The 23,080-nt window shown below is 51.3% G+C and overlaps 1 protein-coding gene across 1 annotated transcript in view; it reads right to left on the bottom strand.

Moving 5' to 3' along the window:
• Positions 1 to 23,080, bottom strand: part of LOC138762888 (atrial natriuretic peptide receptor 1-like) — an 81,725-nt gene that overhangs the window by 3,001 nt on the left and 55,644 nt on the right. The window contains exons 13-21 of the mRNA XM_069936406.1: positions 18,849 to 19,008; positions 17,698 to 17,850; positions 8,970 to 9,132; positions 7,536 to 7,682; positions 6,887 to 7,010; positions 4,729 to 4,797; positions 4,008 to 4,182; positions 2,955 to 3,053; positions 2,111 to 2,202 (exon numbers count right to left, since the gene is read on the bottom strand). Of these exons, the coding sequence (XP_069792507.1) occupies positions 2,111 to 2,202; positions 2,955 to 3,053; positions 4,008 to 4,182; positions 4,729 to 4,797; positions 6,887 to 7,010; positions 7,536 to 7,682; positions 8,970 to 9,132; positions 17,698 to 17,850; positions 18,849 to 19,008 (1,182 nt within the window). The remainder of the gene's footprint in view (positions 1 to 2,110; positions 2,203 to 2,954; positions 3,054 to 4,007; positions 4,183 to 4,728; positions 4,798 to 6,886; positions 7,011 to 7,535; positions 7,683 to 8,969; positions 9,133 to 17,697; positions 17,851 to 18,848; positions 19,009 to 23,080) is intronic.

Here is a 23,080-nt window from a genome sequence, read left to right as displayed (position 1 = left end):
AGAAGGATGGAGGGGTGGGGGGGGGGGGGAGGGGTGGGAGATTCTTGAGGCATTTTGAAAGCTGATAGGCCTGGACAGAGGCGACATTGACAGGATATTTCCCATTAGAGGGGAGTTTAGGACCAGAGGGCACAACTTCAGGATAAAAGGCCATCAATTTAAAATAAAGATGTGGAAACATTTCTTTAGTCAGAGAGCTGTGAGTCTGTGGAACTTGTTGCCACAGGTGGCTGTGGAAACGAGGTCATTGGGTGTGTTTAAGTCAGAGATCGACAGATCTTTGATTAGTCAGGGGATCAAGGGTAATGGGGGAAAGCTGAGGAATGGGGCTGAATGGGAGGATAGATCAGCTCATGATTAGAATGGTGGTCCAGACTCGATGGGCTGATTGGCCTCCTTCTGCTCCTGTGTGGATCCTTGATGATGGCTACTGTCCGCCGACAGCAGTGTGAGAGATGGGAAAATTGATCTAAAATTATGAACATGGAAGAAACTAAAGTTCATCAGTAAATGGCTGTAACCAGTTCAAACAGGATAAGCTTGGGGCTTAGGATGCAGGAAAGCAGAGTCAGCACGATTAACATAAGAATCTTCTAGTCTTTGTGACAAGACCATAAGACTAAGATAAGGAATGGTAAGGTACAATAGAATGTAGGAAGTTGAGGTAGTCTGGATCAGATAAGGGTCTCCTAGCCCTGGACAGAAGTACCAAGTCATACATTTCTAATTAGCTAACCATACACAGATTTATACATATGAAATTAGCCAACCCTAGATAGAATGAGTCAACTCTGCATATCAAGAGACTGTAGCCCAGAGAATCAGGAAGGTGTGAATAAGGACAATGACATGATGGGGCACCCACAGGATACCCCCTGGTCCTCCAAGTGTACTGAAACTGCACGTAGGCAGGAAGGATTACCTATGCCAAACCCATCCAGGGGGCAGAAGAATGTAAGGGGGAGGGCATTCTGATACTGAAATTGACTGTATAAAAGTTGGGTGAGCCCCAGTATGTGTGTGTATTCCCAGGGTAAGGGGAAGCACCCAACTTTGCATTGTTGTAGTAATAAATGTTCTTTGTTCTCAATTTTTGTCTCGAGCAATTTCTTTAAAGGTACTTTAATTTCTAACAGCAGCATTCCTCACATAGATGTTCTCGATTGCGGGGAGAGTTTTGCCTATGTTGTTCTGGGCTGCGATCACTACTGTTTGCAAGAGGACTTGGTTTCAGCCCTCACTGGTCTCAGACCCTACCCACTCACGCAGTCAGGGCTGGTAGTCCAAGCCAGGAGGGGCAGGCTGGTCGGCTGAGAACCCAATCACTTCCAAATTCTTCTCCAGAGTCTGTGGAAGTGGAAGGGTCTCTTACATTATCGGCAGGGCAGGGTGGGGGGGCAGGGGCAAGGGATCCTTGTTTCTTGAAATTCAGTCTCTTGCCTGATGTCTAACGTGAAGGGTCCCTGTCCTGTGGTGTATGATGGGATGGTGCGGAGTGAGCTTTGATTTGTGTCTAACCCAAGGGGTATGTGACGGGACGGTTTGGAGGGAGCTTTGTTCTGTATCTAATCCAATGGGCCCCTGCCCTGCCGTGTGTGGTGGGGTGGTGTAAAAGGACCTTTGTTCTGAGTCTAAGCCAATCGGCCCTGCCCTTCCCTGTGAGATGGGACGATGTGAAGGGCCTTTGTTCTGTGTCTAATCTAATGGGCCCCTCCCCTGCCATGTGTGACGGGACAGTGTGGAAGGGCCTTTGTTTTGAGTTTAAGCCAATGGGCCGCTGCCCTGCCGTGTGTGATTGGACGGTGTGGAAGGGCCTTTGTTCCGTGTCTAACCTGAGGTGCCCCTGCCCTGCTGTGTGTGACGGGACGGTGCGGAGGGTGCTTTATTCTGTGTCCAACCCAACCTGTGCCCACAACATCTGTGTGACGGGACGGTGTGGAGGGTGCTTCATTCTGTGTCCAACCCAACCTGTGCCCACATCATCTGTGTGACGGGAGGGTGCGGATGAAAATTCAGGAACTGGGTTAGAGGTCACGAAATGGAAAGGTGTTGTTGCCGTGATTTCCAGGGGACAACCCTGAATCCTTCTCCTGTGCCGATTATGATTTACCTTCATTTCAATATCGCCTCGTAAATCAAGCAGAAAGCAGCTGAACTCCTCCAGTACTGTCTTCGTGGCGGAGGACATGTGGATTTTCAGGGCTGTGGAGGAACAGACCAGACCAGGTTAAAGGAATGGCCTGCCCTCCAAAAACCTTGTCCTGAGTGGAAGCTCGAGGGGTTCAAGACCTGCTGCCAGAGGAAAGAACGTACATGTAGTGTGGGAATGAGGGGTATCTTTGTGGTTCAGGTGTGGTGAGGAGGAAGCTCCACACTGTGAGAGGGGTGGTACTGAGAGAGCTCCACATTGTGGGAGGGGTGGTAGTGAGGGAGCTCTACACTGTGGGGGGATGGTAGTAAGGGAGCTCTACACTGTTGGAGGGTTGTTAGTGAAGGAGCTCCACACTGTGGGAGGGGTGGTAGTGAGGGAGCTCTACACTGGGAGGGGCAGTAGTGAGGGAGCTCCACACTGAGGAAGGGGCAATACTGAGGGAGCTCCACACTGTGAGAGTGTGGGTAGTGAAGGAGCTCCACACTGTGGGAGGGGCAGTACTGAGGGAGCTCCACACTGTGGGAGCGGTGGTAATGATGGAGCTCTACACTGTGGGAGGGGCAGTAGTGAGGGAGCTCCACACTGTGGGAGGGGTGGTACTGAGGGAGCTCCACACTGAGAGGGGTGGTAGTGAAGGAGCTCCACACTGTGGGAGGGGTGGTAATGAGGGAGCTCTACACTGTGGGAGGGGCAGTAGTGAGGGAGCTCCACACTCTGGGAGGGGTGGTACTGAGGGAGCTCCCCACTGAGGGAATGGTGCGTGATGGGAAGGGCAGTGGTGTATGGCGAGTCAGAGCCGTACCTTCACCATTGGACTCCATGCGCGAGGCCGTGTTCACCGTGTCCCCGAATAGGCAGTAGCGGGGCATCTTCAGCCCCACCACCCCTGCACACACTGGCCCTGGGAACAGAGCAGAGAAACATGGAGACACTGGCCCTGGATTTGTGCGTCACACAGGATACATGGGGCAGAGGCAGCTTTACCCTGTGCAGATCAATACCCCGTTTCCCCCTCTACTGTACGTGCACAGACCACCACACAGACCCCATCTCTCACAGACCCCTCCCCTCTGTCCTCCCCTCCTTCACATACTCCCCTCCCCTTCATCACATCCCCCTCCCCTCTGTCACACACTCCCCTCTGTCTCATACTCCCCTCCCCTCCTTCACACACCCCCTGTCACACAACCCCTCCCCTCTGTCATATGACCACCTCCCGTCCGCACAGCCCCCCCGTCGTCCACACTTTCCCCTCCATCACACCCCCCCTTCCTTCCGTTACACAACCCTGCCCTCTGTCACACACCCACCCTCCCCTCTGTCACACACCCCCTCCCCTCTATCGCCCACCCCCTCCCCTCTATCGCCTACCCCCTCCCCTCCGTCGCACACCCATCTCCCCTGCATCACAGACGACCCCACACACCCTCCACTCTATCACTTTCCCCTCCCCTCCATCACCCCACAGACCCCAACTCTTCCACCAACACCTCCTGCTGCCTTGGGAAAGCAGCCAGTGATTTAGGGGATGTGTCCCACCGTGGTCGCACCATCTTCGCCCTCTGGGACGAAGGCCACACCCTGGCAGGTTCCGGGACGGTTTCTTTTCAGCTGTCATCGGCCTTCGGAACAAACCTCACACCACGAGCATGTGAGGCCTTTGCTCTGATCGCTCTCTATAACTCTGTGCTGGTATTTAACGACTGTGCTATGTATGGTTTGACTCACTGGACTGCTTGCCAAAACAAATTTTCTCGCTGTTTCTCTGTGCACGTGACAATAACTCTGGATCCTCCCGGTCTGCACAGTCCTAGTCACTCTGCTCCAGGCCTGTGCTGGTTCCATCCCTCCTCACCTGTGTGGATTCCAATTCTAAGCCTCAGTTGCTGGTCAGGGCGATGGCGAGTTTTAAATGTTTTCACCGCCTCCAGTAGGGCCAAGGACATGCGGGCCACTTCCCGGGCGTGCAGCTTCCCGTTTCGCTCTGGCAGGCCTGATACCACCATGTAGGCATCGCCAATCGTCTCCACCTGGGAACCCCACAGAGCAGGGGAGGGAGAGAGAGGGGGAGGGAGAGAAGGGGGAAAGAGGGGGTGAGAGGGGAAAAGGGGAGAGAGGTGGGAAAGGGAGAGGGGGAAAGTGGGGAAGGAGTGGGAGAAAAGGGCGAAAGGGAGAGAAGGGGAAAGAGGGGAAGAGAGAGGGATAGAGTGGGAAGGGGAAAGGGGGAGAGAAAGGGGGAGAGGAAGGAGAGAGGGAGATAGAGAGGGGAGAGACAAAAGGAGGGGGAGATGGGGTAAATGGGGGAGTGGAGGGGAGAGGGAGGAGAGGGGAGAGAGGGGGAAGAAGACCATTACTTCCAGTTTTTGAAAGAGAGAGAGAGAGAGAGAGAGACTCTTCCAGTGGATGGAAAGTCGAAAAGGGAAATTTTGGGAGAGAAGAAGAAAGAGGGGGTAGCAGGGAGAGAAGGGGTGCCGGGTGGAGAGCAAGTGAGAAGAAGAGGGGAAAGGGAGAGAGAGGAGAAAATTGGGGAGGGACAGTATTAAGTTACAAAAGGAGACGTTGAGAGGTGCCCTTACCTTGTAAACATCAAAGTTGTCGATAATGGCATCGAAGCAGGTGTAAAGATCGTTGAGCAATGTCACTACCTGCAGACAATTGGAAAGGAACTGGTCAGGGGAAGGACCACCAGGCCAGAGCATCGGCGGCACCGACACTGGCTGTAAATCCAACTATGAGTGAGCCCACCGTTGTACTGTCCACAGTTATTCTGTCTGTGAGGAGTTTCTCCCCATGTCTGCGTCGGGGAACGAGTCGCCTGGGACCGCAATCACTGGAATTTAGAAGAATGACAGGGGATCTTATAGAAACATATAAAATTATGAAAGGCATGGATAAGATAGAGGCAGGTAAGTTGTTCCCATTGGTGGGGGAGACCAGAACCAGGGGACACAGCCTCAGGATCCAGGGGAGTAGATTAAGGCTGGAGATGAGGAGGAACTGCTTTTCCTGGGGGTGGGGGGGGGGGGAGAGGAATCTGTGGAATTCACTGCCCATTGAAGGTGACCTCAGTAAATATATTTAAGACAAGGTTAGGTAGATTTTGACATACTTGGGGAATTGAGGGATATGTAGAAAAGGCAGGTCGTTGGAGATGAGTCGATCATCAGATCAGCCATGATCACATTAAATGGTGGAGCAGGCCCAATGGGCCAAATGGCCGACTTCTGCTCCTATTTCTGATGTCTTCATGAAATGTCTAACATGAGGGGGCAGAGATTTAAGGTGCAAGGGATGAAGTGCAGGAGGGATGTTTTTACATGTAGCAGGAGGGAGATAGATCAGCTCGTTGAGAGGAGGCCACAACAAACTTGCACTCAACGTTAGAAAAACCAAAGAGCTGATTGTGGACTTCAGGAGGGGGAAAATCAGGGAACTTGAACCAGTCCTCATCGAGGGGTCAGCAGCAGCAGAGAGGGTCACGAACTTCAAATTCCTGGGAGTTAACATCTCTGAGGATCTGTCTGGAGGCCTCCCTACCGATGCAGTCATGAAGAAGGCCCACCAGTGTGAGCATTCTGGCCAGTTGCATCACCGTCTGATACGGAGGTGCCAATACACAGGACAGGAAAAGGCTGCGACATCATGGGCACCAGCCTTCACCCCATCGAGGACATCTACAAGAGACGGTGTCTCAAGAAAGCAGCCTCTATCCTCATGGACCCTCACCACCCAGGTCGTGCTCTCTTCACTCTGCCACCATCGGGAAGGAGGTCCAGGAGCCTGAAGACGAGCACCCAGCGGCACAAGGACAGTTTTCTGATTCCTGAACAGACAATGAACCACAGACATCTCCTTACTCTCTTTTATTTTTGCCTTAATTTATTTTTAAATGTAATTTTATAGCAATATTTTGGGTTTTTTTTATTTTATGTTTTATATGAAAAAATGTTTCATTATTAAATTATCGAAATGTATCTGTTCATCTCTCCTTCATTCTCCTTAAGACTTGAATTTTAAAAAATACTGCCCGAGAATTCGGAAAATCTGAACCTCTATCCCGACCCAATCCCCAGGAAGTCGGGATTTTAGGACATTACATGGAGATTGGTTGCATGAGCTGAGAAAAACTGAGGGTTATGCAGTAGGGAAATTCGTGGCAGTTGTTATTAGGCTGGCAGCCCTGTGGGCTGAAGAGCCTTTAGTGTGCTGTAGATTTACCATATATACTCGTGTAATAGTCCATCCCATGTAAAGGTAGACCACCTCCCTTTTTTGGATCCCAGTGCCCCAACTGCAGATCCTCGCCCCGACCACCCACCGATCCAAACTCCTGACACCTCGACCACAGATCCTCGCCAAGACCGATCCTCACCCATCCGACCCCCCCCGACACCCCGACCACCCATCCATCCAAACTCCCGACACCCCGACCACAGATCCTTGCCCTGCTGCCCAAAAGTATGACCCATATAATCATCGATTTCCCCCCCCACCCACCGCCCCCAGATTCGACCTGAAAAATTGGTCCTAAAATCTCGACCATTGCAGGAGAATTGGTCTGTGTTTGGTCATGGGTCTGCTGGTCTAAGACCTCCTGAGGGAGGGTAATCTGATACTCCCACCCCTCCTGGCTGCAGTCCAGAGTGGGGGGCTCTGAGCCTGGGTTGGGTTCAGGCCTCCTGAGGGAAGCTGGCCTGACTCTCCCGCCTGGTCCTGGCTGCAGCTCCCCATTACCTGCATTGGGGTGCTCTCGGCGGAGAGGGCCGTGAAGCCCACGATGTCGCTGAAGTAGATGGTGACGCTGTCAAAGGCCTCGGCCTGCACTGTCTCTCCCCTCTTCAGCTGCTCGGCCACAGAGCTGGAGTGGGTCAGGGGTGGAAGAGGGAGTGTTAGGAAGCTGGCCCTTCCCCATATGAGACCCCCTTGGCCCACTCTCCCAACCTCGTCACATCAGTTACAGGGCATGGGCGAGGCTTGGGGCAGAATGTCATGGCAGTATCTTCACCTGGGCCCTCTTCCCCGTGGGGCAGATCCTCCCATGTTAGCAGATCCCTCCTCCCCATTGGTGGATCCCTCCTTCCCGTGGGGCAGAGCCCTTCTCCCCATGTGTCAGGCGCCTCCCTGACTCTGCAACCCTCTCCAGTCTCCTGCACCCCCTCCCCTCTGTCTCTATATCCCCCTCTGGTCCCCTACACCCCTCCCTGTCTCTGTAACACCCCACTGGTCCCCTACACCCCCCCCCCCCACCGGCCCTGTAACCCCCTTCATGAGGAAGGTGGTTGAGAGAGGATGGAGCGTGGTTCACTTGAAAGGACTGTTTGAGGCCTCGAAGGGAGGTGAGTGCGGAGGTGTGGGTGCGAGGGTAGGGGCCAGGGTTACGCACTGCGGAAGGATCTGGTAGAGCAGAGCCTCCGCCTTCCTCTTCTCCTCCAGGTAGGCCTGCGTCCGCTCCTCCACCAGCTCCTCCAGGTTGTTGGCATACTGCTCCATCCTTGACAGAAGGTTGTTCAGAATGTTGGAGCTGTGCTCCCTGTGGGAACAGGCCAGTTGCAGTCGGTATGGCTCAGAATCATCTACACGCCACAACATTCATTCATGGTGTCTGGCCACCATTTATTGCCCATCCTCAACACCCCATCGAACTGAGGGGGAGGGGGAACCCATCAAACTGAGAAGGGAGGGGCCATCAAACTTGAGAAGGGGGGGACCCATCGAATGAGAGGAGGGGACTATTGAACTGAAAGGACCCATTGAACTGAGAAGGGGGGGGACCCATTGAATGAGAGGAGGGGGCCCATTGAATTGGGGGGGTTCCCATATTATTGGAGGAAGGGTCCTGAACTGAAATGTTGACTGTCCATTTCCCTCCACAGGCACAGCCTGAATCGTCATGTCTTTCCTACTGCCCTTTGCCCACGATCGCAGCATCTGCAGTTCCAGACCTATATTAATTTTTTAATTTAAACATCCCAGTATCGGTGCTGCGCAATTGCCCAGCAAAAGGAAGGTATAAGGCACTCCTTCTGTCCGATAACCTACAGGTCACCCCTGGGCAATGTGTGGTAACTGTTTAGCCTCCCACTCAGGGTTACGTGAAGCCAAGGGTTGCAGATGGTGGATGGTTTTTTACAAGCAGATTCTACAAATTGGAATTTATGGTGGTAACTGGGCAGGTGAATCTGCTGATCAATGGGCAGGGTTTACCCGTCCACTGCAACTGAAGGCAGCAACAGGAAACCCCTTCAGTATTTTACCCCCATGTAGAGCCATGAATTCAACATCGACTACGGTCTCAGCTCAAGGAGAACGGGGGAGGAAGGGCAACAACTACAATTCGGGGGTGGGGGGTCAGAGATCATGTCGGATGGGGAGACATGATCGCCTACACCGAACAGCAAGGCACTTGAACGAAGAATTTAAATATATATATCGGTAACAGGCTCTTCTGGCTCACAAGCCCGAGCCGCCCAATTACACCCAGTTAACATTTTTGAAGGGAGGGAGGAAACTGGAGCACCCAGCGGAAACCCATGCAGACACAGGGAGAAAGTATATACTCCTTACAGACAGCGCCGGATCAAACCCGGGGTCACTGGCAATGTTATAGCATTGCACTAACCTCTAAGTTAACCTTCGGGGTTACAAATAGACCTGGTTCACGAATTCCCCCAACAATTTAACCATGAACAACTCTCCCTCAACAACTTCTACACGTGCATCGCCGAAAGGATGAATCATGGTTTAGGTCGGCCTGGGTACAAGTGAGGGAACGAGGGGAGTGGGGATGGTCGCAGATCCCTGGACAGCACAGACCCACCTGTTGAGCTTATGCAGGAGAACTTTAATCTGGTTGAAATCGGGCCTCTCAAGGACATCTTCTGCCCAGCATCGCTGCATCAACAGACTCATCTCCTCTACACTCATGTCCGTGTTGGGACGGAAGGGTGGCCGCTGGTGATCTTTCACCTTCTCGATGATTTCTAGCAGGGGGAGGAACCAGATGGGAAATAAGGCATAACACCATTAGCTGGCTCTGATACCCACCTGTGCAGAGGTTCAGTTCAGTCCCCCAGCAAGGGTCAGTGTGTGTGGGACCCATCCCCCAATGAGGGTTAGTGTGTGTAGGTCCCGTCCCCCAGTGAGGGCCAGTGTATGCTACTCATCCCCCAGTGAGGGCCAGTGTGTTGGACCTGTCACCCCAGTGAGGGTCAGTGTGTGTGGGACCCATCCCCAGTGAGGGTCAGTCTGTGTGGGACCCATCCTCCAGTGAGGATCAGTGTGCGTGGGACCTGTACCCCAGTGAGAGTCAGTGTGGGTCCCATCCCCCAGAGAGGGTCAGTGTATGTGGGACCCATCCCCCAGTGAGGGCCAGTGTGTTGGACCCATCACCCCAATGAGGGTCAGTGTGTGTGGGACCCATCCCCCAGTGAGGGTCAGTGTGTTGGACCCGTCACCCCAGTGAGGGTCAGTGTGTGTTGGACCCGTCACCCCAGTGAGGGTTGGTGTGTGTGGGACCCATCCCCTAGTGAAGGTCAGTGTGTGTAGGACCTGTCCCCCAGTGAATATAGGTCCCATCCTCCAGTGAGGGTCAGAGTGTGGGATGCGTCATCCCATTGAGGATCAGTGTGTGGGGGACTCATCCCCCAGTGAGGGTCAATGTGTGTAGGACCCATCCCCCAGTGAGAGTCAGAGTGTATGAGACCCGTCCCCCAGTGAGGATGAGTGTGTGTGGGATCTGTACCCCAGTGAGAGTCATTGTGTGTGGGACCCGTCCCCCCAGTGAGTGTCAGTGAGATGCCCCAGTGATGGTCAGTGTATGTGGGACCTGTCCCCCAGTGAAGGTCAGTGTGGGTCCCATCCCCCAGTGAGGACCAGTGTGTGTGGAACCCATCCCCCAGTGAGAGTCAGTGTGTAGGTCCCCCCCACTCACCCCCCCCCCCCCCACCCCTGCCCAGTGAGGTTCAGTGTGTGCAGGACCTGTCCCCCCTGTGCAGGTCAGTGTGTGTGGAATCCGTCCCCCAGTGAGGGTCAGTGAGGGTTTGTATCATTGTGTAGCTAACACCAAGGGTGTTGGAACAATGATGTTGGTAAAGAAATCGCTCAGTAAATCTTATCCCATTTTACATAATGACCTGGCCCTGGTACCTGTGGATCAATATTTCCTTCCATGGTCAATACTAACAATTTTGAAATGTGTTTTAATACATTAATATGGCCAACTCATTCTAACAGCACAGAGTCTAAATAATGGCAGCTTTTATTCAATAACCTCGGAGTCTATTTGTAACAGAATTAAAAGCTTTAACTCCCACGCATAGCTGTTGTGTCTCTCTGAGAGGGAAAGAGTTGTCACTCTAATTCCTCATCCTGGCTTCTGTTAGTCTGCTGGTGCACGTCAGGCATCAGTGGTCACACAGGTGTTGGTTGTGATATATATCAATGGCTGTGGACAACCCAGGGAACTACAGGGCGGTGAGCCTAACATTGAAGGGATCGGGCTTGCAAGTTTTGAGAGAGCCAGTGATCGATTAGGGATGGTTAATATGGCTTTTTGTGCGTGGTAGGTCCTGTTTATTTTGAGTTTTTCAAGGAGGTCACCAAAAAAGGCTGTGGATGTTGTCTACGTTGACCATGGGAGGTTAGCCAGGAAGGTTCAGGTTCATGTTGAGGTAGTCAACTTTATGGGAGAAGCCAGAGCGTGGTCGTGGACGATTGAAGGCCTGTGACTAGTGGTGTAGTTCAAAGATTGGTGCTGGGACCTGTGGTGAATCACTGTCATGTATAATTATCTGGTTGGGGAAGCCTATTGGCCGGTTATACCTGTGGCGCCTCCCCACAGGCTCCTGTATAAAGGTGGCTGTTCCACAATCCCCTGCAACTCAGTGCAGGACAGTCAAACAGTAGGGATATGCTATGTTCTCAAGTGAATTAAAGCCTATGAGTTCTCCACAATAGTCTCTTGAGTGATTGATGGGGCATCAGGACCATTGTTGTTGTCGACAATATCAGTCATCTACATGACAATGTGGTAAAATGGATCAGCAGGTGTGTAGATGAGTCTATGATTAGAGATGTTGTGAATGGGGAGGAAGGTTTTCAAAGCTTGCAGAGGGATCAGGACCAATTGGAAAAGTGGGCTGCAACATGGCAGATGGAATTTCAATGCAGACACGTGTGAGGTGTTCCATTTTGAAAAGACAAGCCAAGGTAGGATGTATACGGTAAACGTGCATCAGTGACAGCCAAACACTTCAATTCCTTGTCCCATGCTCATGTCTGTCCATGGCCTCGTGGACCATCCCACCTGTAAATTGGAGGAACAACACTTGAGTTTTTGTCTGGGCCCTCTCCAACTGGACAGCATTAACATTGACTTCTTCCGTTTCTGCTAGCCCACTCCCCGTTCTCCCTCCCTTCGCCCTCCCTCTGTCTCCTTTCCTCCTTTCCTCTCCACCCCCCTTCCCTCTCCATTCAAAGAGCCATTCCCCCTCTCCCTGTTTGTGCCCTCCCTCCCTTATCCACCTGTGGAACCATGCTTCTCCCTGCATTCTGCATTCTGCTCACATCTTGATGAAGGACTCAAGCCTGAAAAGTTGGTTAGGTACCTTTATCTTTGCTACATAAAGTCCACTGTTTAACCAGTGGAGTTTCTCCAGTGTTGTGCTTTAACATACATGGTAAATAGTTGGGCCCTGAGGAGTGCGGTAGATCAGAGGGATCTAGGAATACAGATATATAATTCCTTGAAACTGGCATCACAGGAAGGTAGACATCCTTTTGTCTCACAAGACAATGGTGGCATCGTGGACAGTCAGTTGGTTTTAGAGCAGTGTCTGGAAGGCCCACTCTGGCATGACAGTCCCTGCAGATGAAGTTGGAACGATGGGTTGTGGTCGACTGGCTCCATCACCTCTGCTTCCTCCGTGTCCTCTTGCCCTCCAGCTGGCATGCCCGCTTTTTCTCACCGCCCTTCTCGCCCTTTCTGACAGGGCTTCTCATCAGCAAGGGGCCCCCAGTTGAGCATATGGATGTGAGCGAATTTCAGGTCACGCTCACAGACATCTCTAAACCGCAGATGTGGCCGGCCGGTGGCTCGGGATGCTTCAGCCATGCGGCAGGTCTTTTGCGACGCGACCGTCCTCCATCTGCCAAGCCACCGATGCCGTCTCTGACACAACAGGAGGGAACAGACTTTATCCAGAACCTGGGTGTTGGTGAGTCTGCCCTGCCAGGATATGTCCAGGATGTGTCGAAGGCATCGGGAATAGAAGCCAGTTCTCCTACCTGGCCTATGCTGTCACGGTTCACTGCCATAAAGCAGGGAGCTGGGGGAAAATGCCTGATACACCTTGAGCTTAGTGAGGTGCTTGTAACTCCACTCTCCTTTGGCGTCCTCAGTGATGCGTTTGTCGATTTCTGCATCAAGTGAGAGTTTGCTGGTGAGCCCAGGCATGTGAACTTATCAGTGACATCAACAGACTGTCGGCGCGACATCTTGCCCCGTTACATTGGTTGTTTCGATGCTGGTCGTCGGCCAGAGCTCCTGGCAGGCCTTGGCGAAGTTGCCCATCAGCCGCTGTTGCTGCCCTTCTGTGTGGGAGGTCAGTGCTGCGTCATCAGCAAATGGTAGCTCTCCGTCGAAGAACCCGCTGGGTCTTGTTCTTCCCTTTCAGGCAGGCCAGGTTAAAGGGCTTTCCATCGCTTCCTGTATGCAGATGTACTCCCATCGTCGGGATCCTGAAATGCACGCGACAGCAGCAGGGAGAAGAAGATGCCAAATAGTCTTGGCACTAGCTTCACTCTACTTAGAATCATAAATGGTTCAGAGGTGACTCCATTGAAGCTGACTGTCCCTTTCATGTTGCTGTGGTAGGAAGTGACACTGCTGAGCGGCTTTGGAGGGCAGCAGGAACAGTCCCCGGCTGCTCACGAGGTCAAAAGCCTTGAGACAGCTGATGTCCAGGGGCATCTGCTCTTCCTGGCATTTCTCCTGAAGTTGGCGGATTGCGAAGAGCATGTCAACTGTTGATCTCTTCACCCTGAAGTCGCACTGAGATTCAGGGTAGATGAGATCTGCAGTCAGGTTAGGACCACTCGGGCAAAGACCTTTCCCATGGTGCTCAACAGTGAGATGCCCCAGTAGTCATTACGATCGCCCTTGTTTATGTACAGGGTAACGATCTTGTCGTCACGCATATCCTGAGGTACCTCAGCCTCTCTCCAGCACAGACGGAGAAGCTCATGGCTTCCAGCACTTGATAAATCCTGGGAGTATGGAATCTTCACCTGGCATTGATTGCTTTGCTCAGTTCTGCATCTAGTTCCACCAAGACTGGCAAGTCTTCAATGGCGACCAGGGCTTCCTGAGAAGCAGAGTTTTCTCTGGAGTAGAGCCAACCCACCTCCCCATCTGCTTTTTTTGATCAGCGATGACTTCCCTCGTCTTGGTCTTCAGCAGGTCTGACTTCTTCGTTGGTACTCCAGTGGCTTTCTTGATGCCTTCTGGTGTTTCCGGAGTTGGAGGCACTCGGAATCATTGCGCACAGCTGCAGCCCGCAGTCGTTGGCCCAGCGACGCACTGTTTGGCAGGCCTTGATGAGAATGCCTGCAGATTCTTCTGGCTAGGGTCGTGGTTGTAGCTGGTCAGCACAGTCCATTTCACTTCAATCACTAGCTCCAACAGTGATGTTCGTCTCAAACCAACCAATGTTTTTCTGCTCTTTTTTTTAAACTATATATTGTTACTGCAGTAGATAGGGGCACATTGGCCCTCATAAATCAAAGTATTCAGTACAGGATTTGGGATGTTATGGTAAAGTTGTATCAGACATTGGTGAGGCCAAATCTGGAGCACTGTGTACAGTTTTGGTCACCGAACTACAGGAAAGATATCAATAAGACTGAAAGAGGGCAGAGAAGATTTACTGGAATGTTGCTGGGATTTCAGGGACTGAGTTACAGGGAAAGGTTAAACAGGTTAGGACTTTATTCCCTGGAGTGGAGAAGAATGAGAGGAGATTTGATAGAGATGTTTAAAATGATGAGGGGGATAGACAGAGTAAATGCAGGTTGGTTTTTTCCCCTAAGGGTAGATGGGATACAAACCAGAGGGGATGGATTAAGGGTGAAAGGGGAAAATTTTAGGGGGAACATGAAGGGGAACTTCTTCGTGGAGAGAGTGGTGGGAGTGTGGAACGAGCTGCCAGCCAAAGTGTGGTGGTTAGCACAACACTATTACCTTGCCAGCGCCCCGGGTACGAATCCATAAGGAGTTTGCATGCTTTCCCTGTGTCTGCGCGGGCTTCCTCCGGGTGCTCCAAAGATGTACGGGGTCAGCAAGTTAATGGCCCACATAGAGGGGTGGGCTGGAAGGGCCCTGTTACCACGCTGCACGTCTACATTTTAAAATAAAATATCAAAGCTGAGTCTTTAGAAAACGCTGCTGAGGCGGCAACTGGATGGTTGTGCACAGTTCTGGCCTCCGAACGAGAGGGAGGATGTGCTGGAGGTTCTGGAGAGCAGGCAGAGAAGCTTCACCGAGATGGGGCCTGGATCAGAGGGCTTCACTTATGGGGAGAGATTGGAGAGGCTGAACTTGTTTCTTCTGGAATAAAGGAGGGCGAGAGATATAAGAACTTGTCAGGGACAGAGAAAAAATCTTTTTCCCATGATAGGGGTATCAAAAACAAGAGGTTTACGATGAGAAGGAGGAGTGTTAAAGGAAATTTGAGCGGAAACATTTTTTTTGCAGAGAAAAATTCAAAGTTCAGATTTATTGTCAGAGGACATATGCATACAATCCTGTGGGCAGGGCAGAATGGCCATTTATCGGTAGTGTAAAAACAAGAAAATATACGTATATAAAAGAGAGAATTGTAAACAAAGAAAGAAATATAAGCAAACTAACTGTGTAGTACAGAAAATAATGTGCCCTTAAATGAGTCTCTGATTAAGCTTATTGTTTAGAAGTCCGACGGTTTAGAAGGGTTGGAATCTACTGCCAGGGGAGGTAGTGGGACATAGTCTACAGATTGTGAGAGGCATAGATGAGGTGAACAGCCAGGGCAAGAATAGCAAACACTAGAGGACATCTGTACAAGGTGAAGGGAGGGAAGTTTAGGGGAGTGTTACCGGTCCAGAGGACCCCAAAACCCAGCAGCAATAGAAATTCACCAAGATAAATGGTTATGTAAACAAAAGTCAATTTTAATTTTCTTTAAACATAAAAACAGGATCAAACTTTAACTTATTCCCATTAACTTAACTTGCTTCTAATTCCAAGCGCACGTGTATACGTTCAGGAATGTTCTTTGATTCATAGTCCAATCTCATTTCTCACTCCTCCCTGTTCACCGATGTCAGGCAATTCTTATACTATGAACATAATTTAACATTTATGCATTTTCACCAGACTCTGGTGGAAACGGTTAAATGGTTACCGCTCAGGAAGGTTCTTGTTGGTTCTCAGAGAGAGATTTGTTGCTTGTTGGACACAAACTGATTCCCTCCGATCAGCTACGTCATTGTCTTGCCGAAGAAACTTGCCCCTTCATGGGTTTTCCAATTTATAACCTCTTCTTCCAGGTCGCCACAGAGTTCCTCTTGTTTCCCTTATTTCAGGTAAAACACTCTATCCAGTCATTTCATCTTGTAAGGACAACAAGGGTTTTCAACAGGCTGAACTCAGAACTCAGAACTCATCTTCAAAATGGGGTTTAAACAAGCTGCCAAAAGCCACTGCAGATGTCAGTTCTCTCTCTCTCTCTCTCTCTCTCTCTCTGAGTGAAAGCCTGTTTGGTCTTTTCTCTCTCTCTGCTTGCAAAACCACATGACCTTCTTAGAACAGCATACTGCAACCAGACAGATTGTGGCACCAGACCCAAACTTCTGAGCCTGTTCATCTGTTGCTTTCAAAACAATAATTCATTTACACCTGCTTTTGAAGTTCCTTACCAAAGCATTTCCAAAATACTCTCACTTTCAGCAAGGCTCTTGGATTTTAACTAAGATCTGTTTTGTGAAGTGTTTGTTTGTTTGTGACCTACACTCTAAACACCCCCACAATCTATCTCCTTTAAAACATATTTATATATAATTATAACCCATCACAGGCGACATCGGGGTTAAGTTTTTTACACAGAGAGCTGTGGGTGCCTGGAATTCCTTGCTGGGGGTGGTGGTGGAGACTCTCAGGCGGGTACATGGATGGAAGAAAATTAGAGGGCTACAGGGTAGGAATGGTTTTCTAAAAGGGATATATGGGTCAGCACAACATCAAGGGCCGAAGGGCCTGTGCTGTGCTGTTGTGTTTATGTTCTGGTTTCTGCAGGACAGACCTCTCCGTGGATCGCCAACTTGTCAAGGTGGAGAAGCTAGTGTCGTCCTGAGATCCCGAGAGCTCTGCTCCTGGTTGGATCGCCCATGGCGATGAGGTCGAGGGTGGAGGGGAAGGGAGGTCCCTGACAAAGAACAATCCAACCAAGCCCTCAGCGGTGGGACAATGGACTGAATCACTCTGAACCCAACGGCTGCTGCAAATCCACCAGCTCCACGCCACTGGGGCCAGTTGGGCGATCTGTGAAGTATCGTGGGCTTATTGTCACATACATGGTCAACAAATCCACGTGCAGGCATCTTCGCTCAGTGGGCCACTGTCCAAGACTGGACTCATAAGCCATGCGAGAGCCCATTGGAATGAAGACCATCATCCTTGACGTCGCCAGATAGCCACAACTGAACAGGCCCTTCGGCCCATGATATTGTGCTGACCCAGATATAACTGCCAAAAAAACCCTAAATCCTTCCTATCTTGCAACCCTCTATTTTTCTTTCATCTGTGCACCTGTCTGAGAGTCTCTTAAATGCCCCTAATGTTCCAGTCTCCACCACCATCTCCTGGCCATGCATTCCAGGTCCCCACAACTCTGTGTGTAAAAAAAGCTTACCCTTGACGTCTCCTCTAAACTTGCCTCCCCTCACTTTGTACAGATGTCCCCTGGTGTTTACTATCCCCATATGGGGAAAAAGGCATGGGCTGTCCCATAATTTTATAGACCTTTATTAAGTCACCTCTCATCTTTCTTCATTCCAAAGAACCCCTAACCTTGACATATTTTCCAATCCAGGTGAACATCCTGGTCAATCTCCTCTGTGCCTTCTCCACAGCTTCCACATCCATCCTGCAATGAGGTGACCGGAACCGAACACAATATTCCAAGTGTGGTCTCACCAGAGTCCCGACCCGACGAAGCGGTGATGCAAAAACACGCAGATGCACAACCGGACATAACACACAGACAGATAAGAAATACATATGCAGGACAGGTATCTCATCTAGACAAATAAATAAATATGAGAGTCTTGGCCTGTTAGTGGGAGCAGTTCCTTATAGAGCTGCAACATCACCTCATGACTCCTGAACTCAATCCATCGGCACTCTTAATCATCCTATTGATCAGTGCGGAGTCACTGGCTTGAAGAGACATCAAAACGGAAATAGGCAGGGCGGGGAATGATGCGCTGAAGCCTGGTGAACAGAGGCCTACCTTTGGGGCTGAGCTCCATGCCCTCTATGTAGAAGGGTCCCCTCCGCAGGCCAATCTCCTGCAGGATGATACCGAAACTGTACACGTCCCCCTTTTGTGTCCCCGTGGAGGGGCTCTCCATCCGCAGGATCTCTGGCGCCATCCAAAGCTTCTCTGTCGGAGGAAACGCGGAGCAGGCAGTCAGCAAAAGAACCTCCGCCCCTCTCCTCCTCCACCCCCCGCCCCAACCTGGGCCTCACTCATCTTTTAGTTCTCCAGGAAAACACGTTTTTATGTTCATTTGTACATGGCCCAGACAGATAAAGGCAAGGCTTTCTTGCCTCCCTCAGTGGGCACTGGAGGACTGCAGCTGTGAGGAGCGGTTGGCTAGGCTCAGCTTATTTCTCCTGGAACAAGGAAGGGTGAGAAATACAGTAAAACCACTTTTATCCGGAATTCAAACAAACGGCAAAAAAAAATTGCAGAAAATAAATAGGCAAAAAAATATGGGTTTCAAATTTGTGTGCCTCGCTGTTAGTTCCTCGCCAATCGTGCAGCCCGCCATCTCAGACAACTGGAAAATTCACTTATCTGGCACCGACCACTCCCCATGGGTGCCGGATAGCAGAGGTTTCACTGCTGAGTTCCCGTATGTTTTCTAGTGGAGCCAAGCCCATCAGCCACGATCTTATTGAATGGTGGACCATGCTCGACAGGCTGGATGGCCGATCCCTGATGTTCTGGGCCTCCAATCTCCTCCCTTACGAGTTCTCCCAACTGGGCCCAAGCAAATGCTCAGTGGGGTCTGACCCACGGGGGGGGGGGGGGGGGGGCTGCTGGCTGAATGCCAGGCTCTGGGATTTATTCCCGATGCTCCTTCCTATGGCTCCGAACTCACTCGCTCTCTTGGGTTTTCACCATCGGATAGTTCCCGGCAGTTTGCATAGACAGAGGCCTTGGCAGGCGATTTCCCTCACTGCGGCTCCACCCAGGACCCAAGACGAGAGCCCCCCTCCTCCCCACTCCGGACCTGAGCTGTTCACCCTACTGCAACCATCATGAACGACACTCACCAAGCCCCCCTTCATCCCACCCTCGCCCACGACCCTCACCGAGAGCCCCCCACCCCACCTTCGCCAAGAGGAGCAGGAACGGCCATCAGAGCCACGCACTTGCATAGAGGGAATGCTGGTCCTCAGCGCTGAGCGTGGATCGCAGGGAGGCCAGGCCATAGTCAGCGATCTTCAGCACGAACCTACTGTCCACCACGCAGTTGGAAGACTTGAGGTTCCCATGGCAGCTGATGACGCTGTTGTGGAGGAAGGCCATTCCCTGGGGAGGGAGGGGAAGAGTCATTGTTACACTTCACGGGAACAACCTCCTTCTGTGTCTATATTAACATTACCCACTGATTTATGAGGGTCAAACTCTGATCCTGCTTTAGTCAAAAACAGGAGTAGGCAAGACAGAATCTTGAAACCAGAATCCTGATGGCAGGGACACTGTCTCGATGGCAGGAAGATTGTCCCAATGGGAGGGGGACTGTCCCGATGGCAGGGGGACTGTCCCGATGGGAGGGAGATAGTCTTGATGGTAGGGAGACTGTCCCGACGGGAGGGAGACTGTCTCGACAGCAGGGAGGCTGTCCCGATGGGAGGGGGACTGTCCTGATGGGAGATAGACTGTCCTGACAGGAGGGAGACTATCCCGACAGGAGGGGGACTGTCTTGACGGGAGTGAGACTCTCCTGACGAGAGGGAGACTGTCCTGACAGGAGGAAGACTGTCCCGTCGGGAGGGGGACCGTCTTGACGGGAGGGAGACTGTCTTGATGGGAGACAGACTGCCCTGACAGGAGGGAGACTGTCCCAACAGCAGGGAGACCATCCTGATGGGAGGGAGACTGTCCTGACGGGAGAGGCTGTCCTGACGGGAGAGACTGTCCCGACAGGAAGGAGACCGTCCTGACAGGAGGGAGACTGTCCCGACAGGAGGGGGACTGTCTTGACTGGAGGGAGACTGTCTTGACGGGAGACAGATTGTCCTGACAGGAAGGAGATTGTCCCGACGGTAGGGAGACCGTCCCGACAGCAGGGAGTCCGTGCCAATGGCAAGGACACTTTCCAAAAAGCAGGGAAACTATCTGAACCCCTCCGTTCTTCCCAGCATCTAGGAAATGCACATTGATATGGCCTTTCTCTCTCTGTCCGACACACTCCCCCAACTCATCTCACCAGCTCAGCCTACCTCCTGGTCTGACACTGCAGCATTGGCCCGATTTCTTTCATTTCGTGCATGATCTTAACTGAGCTCTATTCTCCCTCATGATGTATTCATCCTTCTGTTTCATTTTGCAGGGTCTGTTGCACTTGTGTGTGGGTTGACGTGCCTGGAAAGCACGCAAAGCAATGCTTTCACTGGGTGGCCGTGTATGTGACAATAAACAACCCAATTAGAGATTAATATAGCACATTGGCAGAATGAATTGAGAGCTTATATTCACTCTGGAAAAAATTACATGTAATTTGCATGATAATTATTCCTTTTTTGTTAAAATGTGGTCTTCCTATTTGGAATATATGAATTTGGAAATACTTTGAAATACTATATATATTCTGTTTTATTTTTATATTTGGCTCCCCTTAAGGGGGCTGGCTGAAGAGGTGGGAGGGTGGGGAGGGGTTTTTGTTTCTGTTGTTTTTATATATATATATATATATAAAAATTGGATTTTTTTTGGTTATTTGATTGTATACTGTTCAAAAATCTTTTAAATAAAGTTAAAAAAAACCAACCCAATTTAACAATGGTTTGTGTCGTGTCTCTGATTTATATTCACTGCCCAGTGCTCAGATTCCTTGGTGGGTGGTGGATCTCTCCAAGGGGACCCTCCGAGGTATCTGGGGGCCTCCAAATCCAGCCCTCATTTCCATTGCTTCAACAACAGCTGTTCCTGGGCCCCAACTCTGGACATCTCTTCCAAACCCCCCCCCCCAACTCTCTCGCTCTGCCTCTAACTCCCTCTCTGCACCACTCTGTCTCTTCCACCCTCTCTCTGAATCATTCTCTCTCTCTCTGCTCCTCTGATTTTTCTCTCTCCATTTTTCTACCCCTCTGATTCTCCTCCTCACTCTCTGCACCTGTTTTCTCTTTGTTGTCTGTTTTTTCTCTCTCTCTGTACCTGTCTCCTTCTCTTTCTCTGCACCTTTCTGTTTCCATCTCTCTCTCTCTCTCTCAGAACCTCTCTCTTTCTCCCTCTCAGAACCTCAATCTCTCAGTACCACCTCTCTCAGAACTTCTCTTTCTCTCAGAACTTCTCTCTCACTCTCTCAGAACCTCTCTCTTAGAACTTTTCTCTGTCTCTCTCAGAAACTCTCTCTCTCAGAACTTCTCTATCTTTCACTCAGAATCTCTCTCTTTCTCAGAACCACTCTCTCAGAACTTCTCTCTCTCTCTCTCTCAGAACCTCTTTCTCTTTCTCTCTCTCTCAGAACCTCTATCTCTCTCTTAGAACCTCTCTCTCGCAGCACCTCTCTCTCTTACTCTCTGAGAACCTCTCTCTCTGTGCAAATATCTCCCTCTCTCTTTACACGTCTCCCTCTCTGAACATCTTTTCCTCTCTCTGAACCCGTCTCCCTCTCTATATCCCTCTCTCTCTCTATTCTGTCTCTCTCCACACCCCTCCCTCTCTCTGCGATACTCCTTGAAGCTGTCCTCTCCGTGTCCTCCAGTCTCACGAGGTGGCTCACAGCCAGACTTTGTTTGATTATGCCCCTGTGAGACAACCCGTGACGATTTATGATGTTGATCCTGCTGTGTAAATTAAAGTTATTGCATAGAAACACTTTCATTAAAACAAAAAAAACTTCAAGAGCAATAAATCACAGGCTCGACTCAGGTTTAGTCATTTCCTTTTGCCCACTTGTGTTTGCAGCTGATCCTCTGCACCTGTGCTGGCCCACAGATCCACCCCATCCCAGTGCTGGCCCACAGATCCACCCAATCCCAGTAATGGCCCACAGATACATCCCAGCCTTGTGCTGGTCCGTAGATCCATCACAGCCCAGTACTGGCCCACAGATCCATCCCATCCCAGTGCTGGCCCACAGATCCACCCCATCCCAGTGCTGGCCCACAGATACATCCCAGCCCAGTGCTGGCCCGTAAATCCACCCCGGCCCAGTACTGGCCCACAGATCCACCCAATCCCAGTGCTGGCCCACAAATCCATCCCATCCCAGTGCTGGCACACAGATCCATCCCAGCCTAGTGCTGGCCTGTAGATCTATCCCAGCCCAGAGCTGACCCACAGATTCATCCCATCCTAGTGCTAGCTTGCAGATCCATCCCACCCCAGTGCTGGCCCATAGATCCATCTCAGCCCAGTGCTGGCACACAGATCTCTCCCATCCTAGTGCTGGGCCACAAACCCATCCCATCCCAGTGCTGGCCCACAGATCCACCCCACCCCAGTGCTGGCCCACAGATCCATCCCATCCAGGTAGGTCCTGGCTAGCTCTGCCCCCACCCCAGTCTAGGTAGGTTGTGGCTAGCACCCTCCCCCACCCTCTAACATGCCCCCCTCTAACATACATCTGGCGCTGACCCCGAACTGAAGGTTGTGAGGCCGTAGGAGGGCTGGAGGCGAATCCACGGACACTCAATGATTCTGAAGGGACTCTCTTTCTCTGAGTGAGGAGCACCGGGTGATGTGTACCAATGGCGAATCCATTTGCCTTGTGGTAGTTTAAGGCAAACTAGTTAGTGTCCTTTTACATTTTGTTTTTTACATAACAATAAAGGAGTCTTGAATCCTAGTGAATGCTCCTGGAGAAGATGATTCCAGGACCAGAGGGCGCAGGTTCAAGAGGAGAGATGAAGGATTTAAGATGGGTCTGAGGGGCAACTCCCAGGGTGGTCTGTATCTGGAATGAGCTGCTGGAGGAAACGGTGGAAGCAGTGACAATTGCAAAGCTCACAGATGTTTGGACTGACACGTGGACAGGAACGGGTTGGGATGCAGGCTGATAGGATCAGCACCCGACGCCAACTCAGTCAGCGTGGTCTCCATGCTGCGCGACTCCGCATGATTCTGTCCCCCCCTCCCCACCTCCATCTTGACGAAGAGCCCTGACCCAAAAAGCGGAGACCAAACTCAACTTGACCCCGCAACATCCCTCCAACTCCCCTTGGGGACTCAGCGCTTCTCACGACCCGTGGGAGGACCTGCCTCCACCACCCAGCTCCTTGGGAGGCATGTCCCAGTTTCCAAGCCTCCCAGCCGAACCCTGGAAGGAGAAATAAGTCCAGAGCTGTGGGAAGGGGGGCAAACAATGCCATTACAGCGCCAGTGACCCGGGTTCAAATCCTGCGCTGTCTGTGAGGAGTTTGGACGATCTCCCCAT

The sequence above is a fragment of the Narcine bancroftii genome, chromosome 5 (assembly GCF_036971445.1).
Source record: "Narcine bancroftii isolate sNarBan1 chromosome 5, sNarBan1.hap1, whole genome shotgun sequence".
NCBI lineage: Eukaryota > Metazoa > Chordata > Chondrichthyes > Torpediniformes > Narcinidae > Narcine > Narcine bancroftii.
This window is presented reverse-complemented; position numbering and strand designations above follow the sequence as displayed.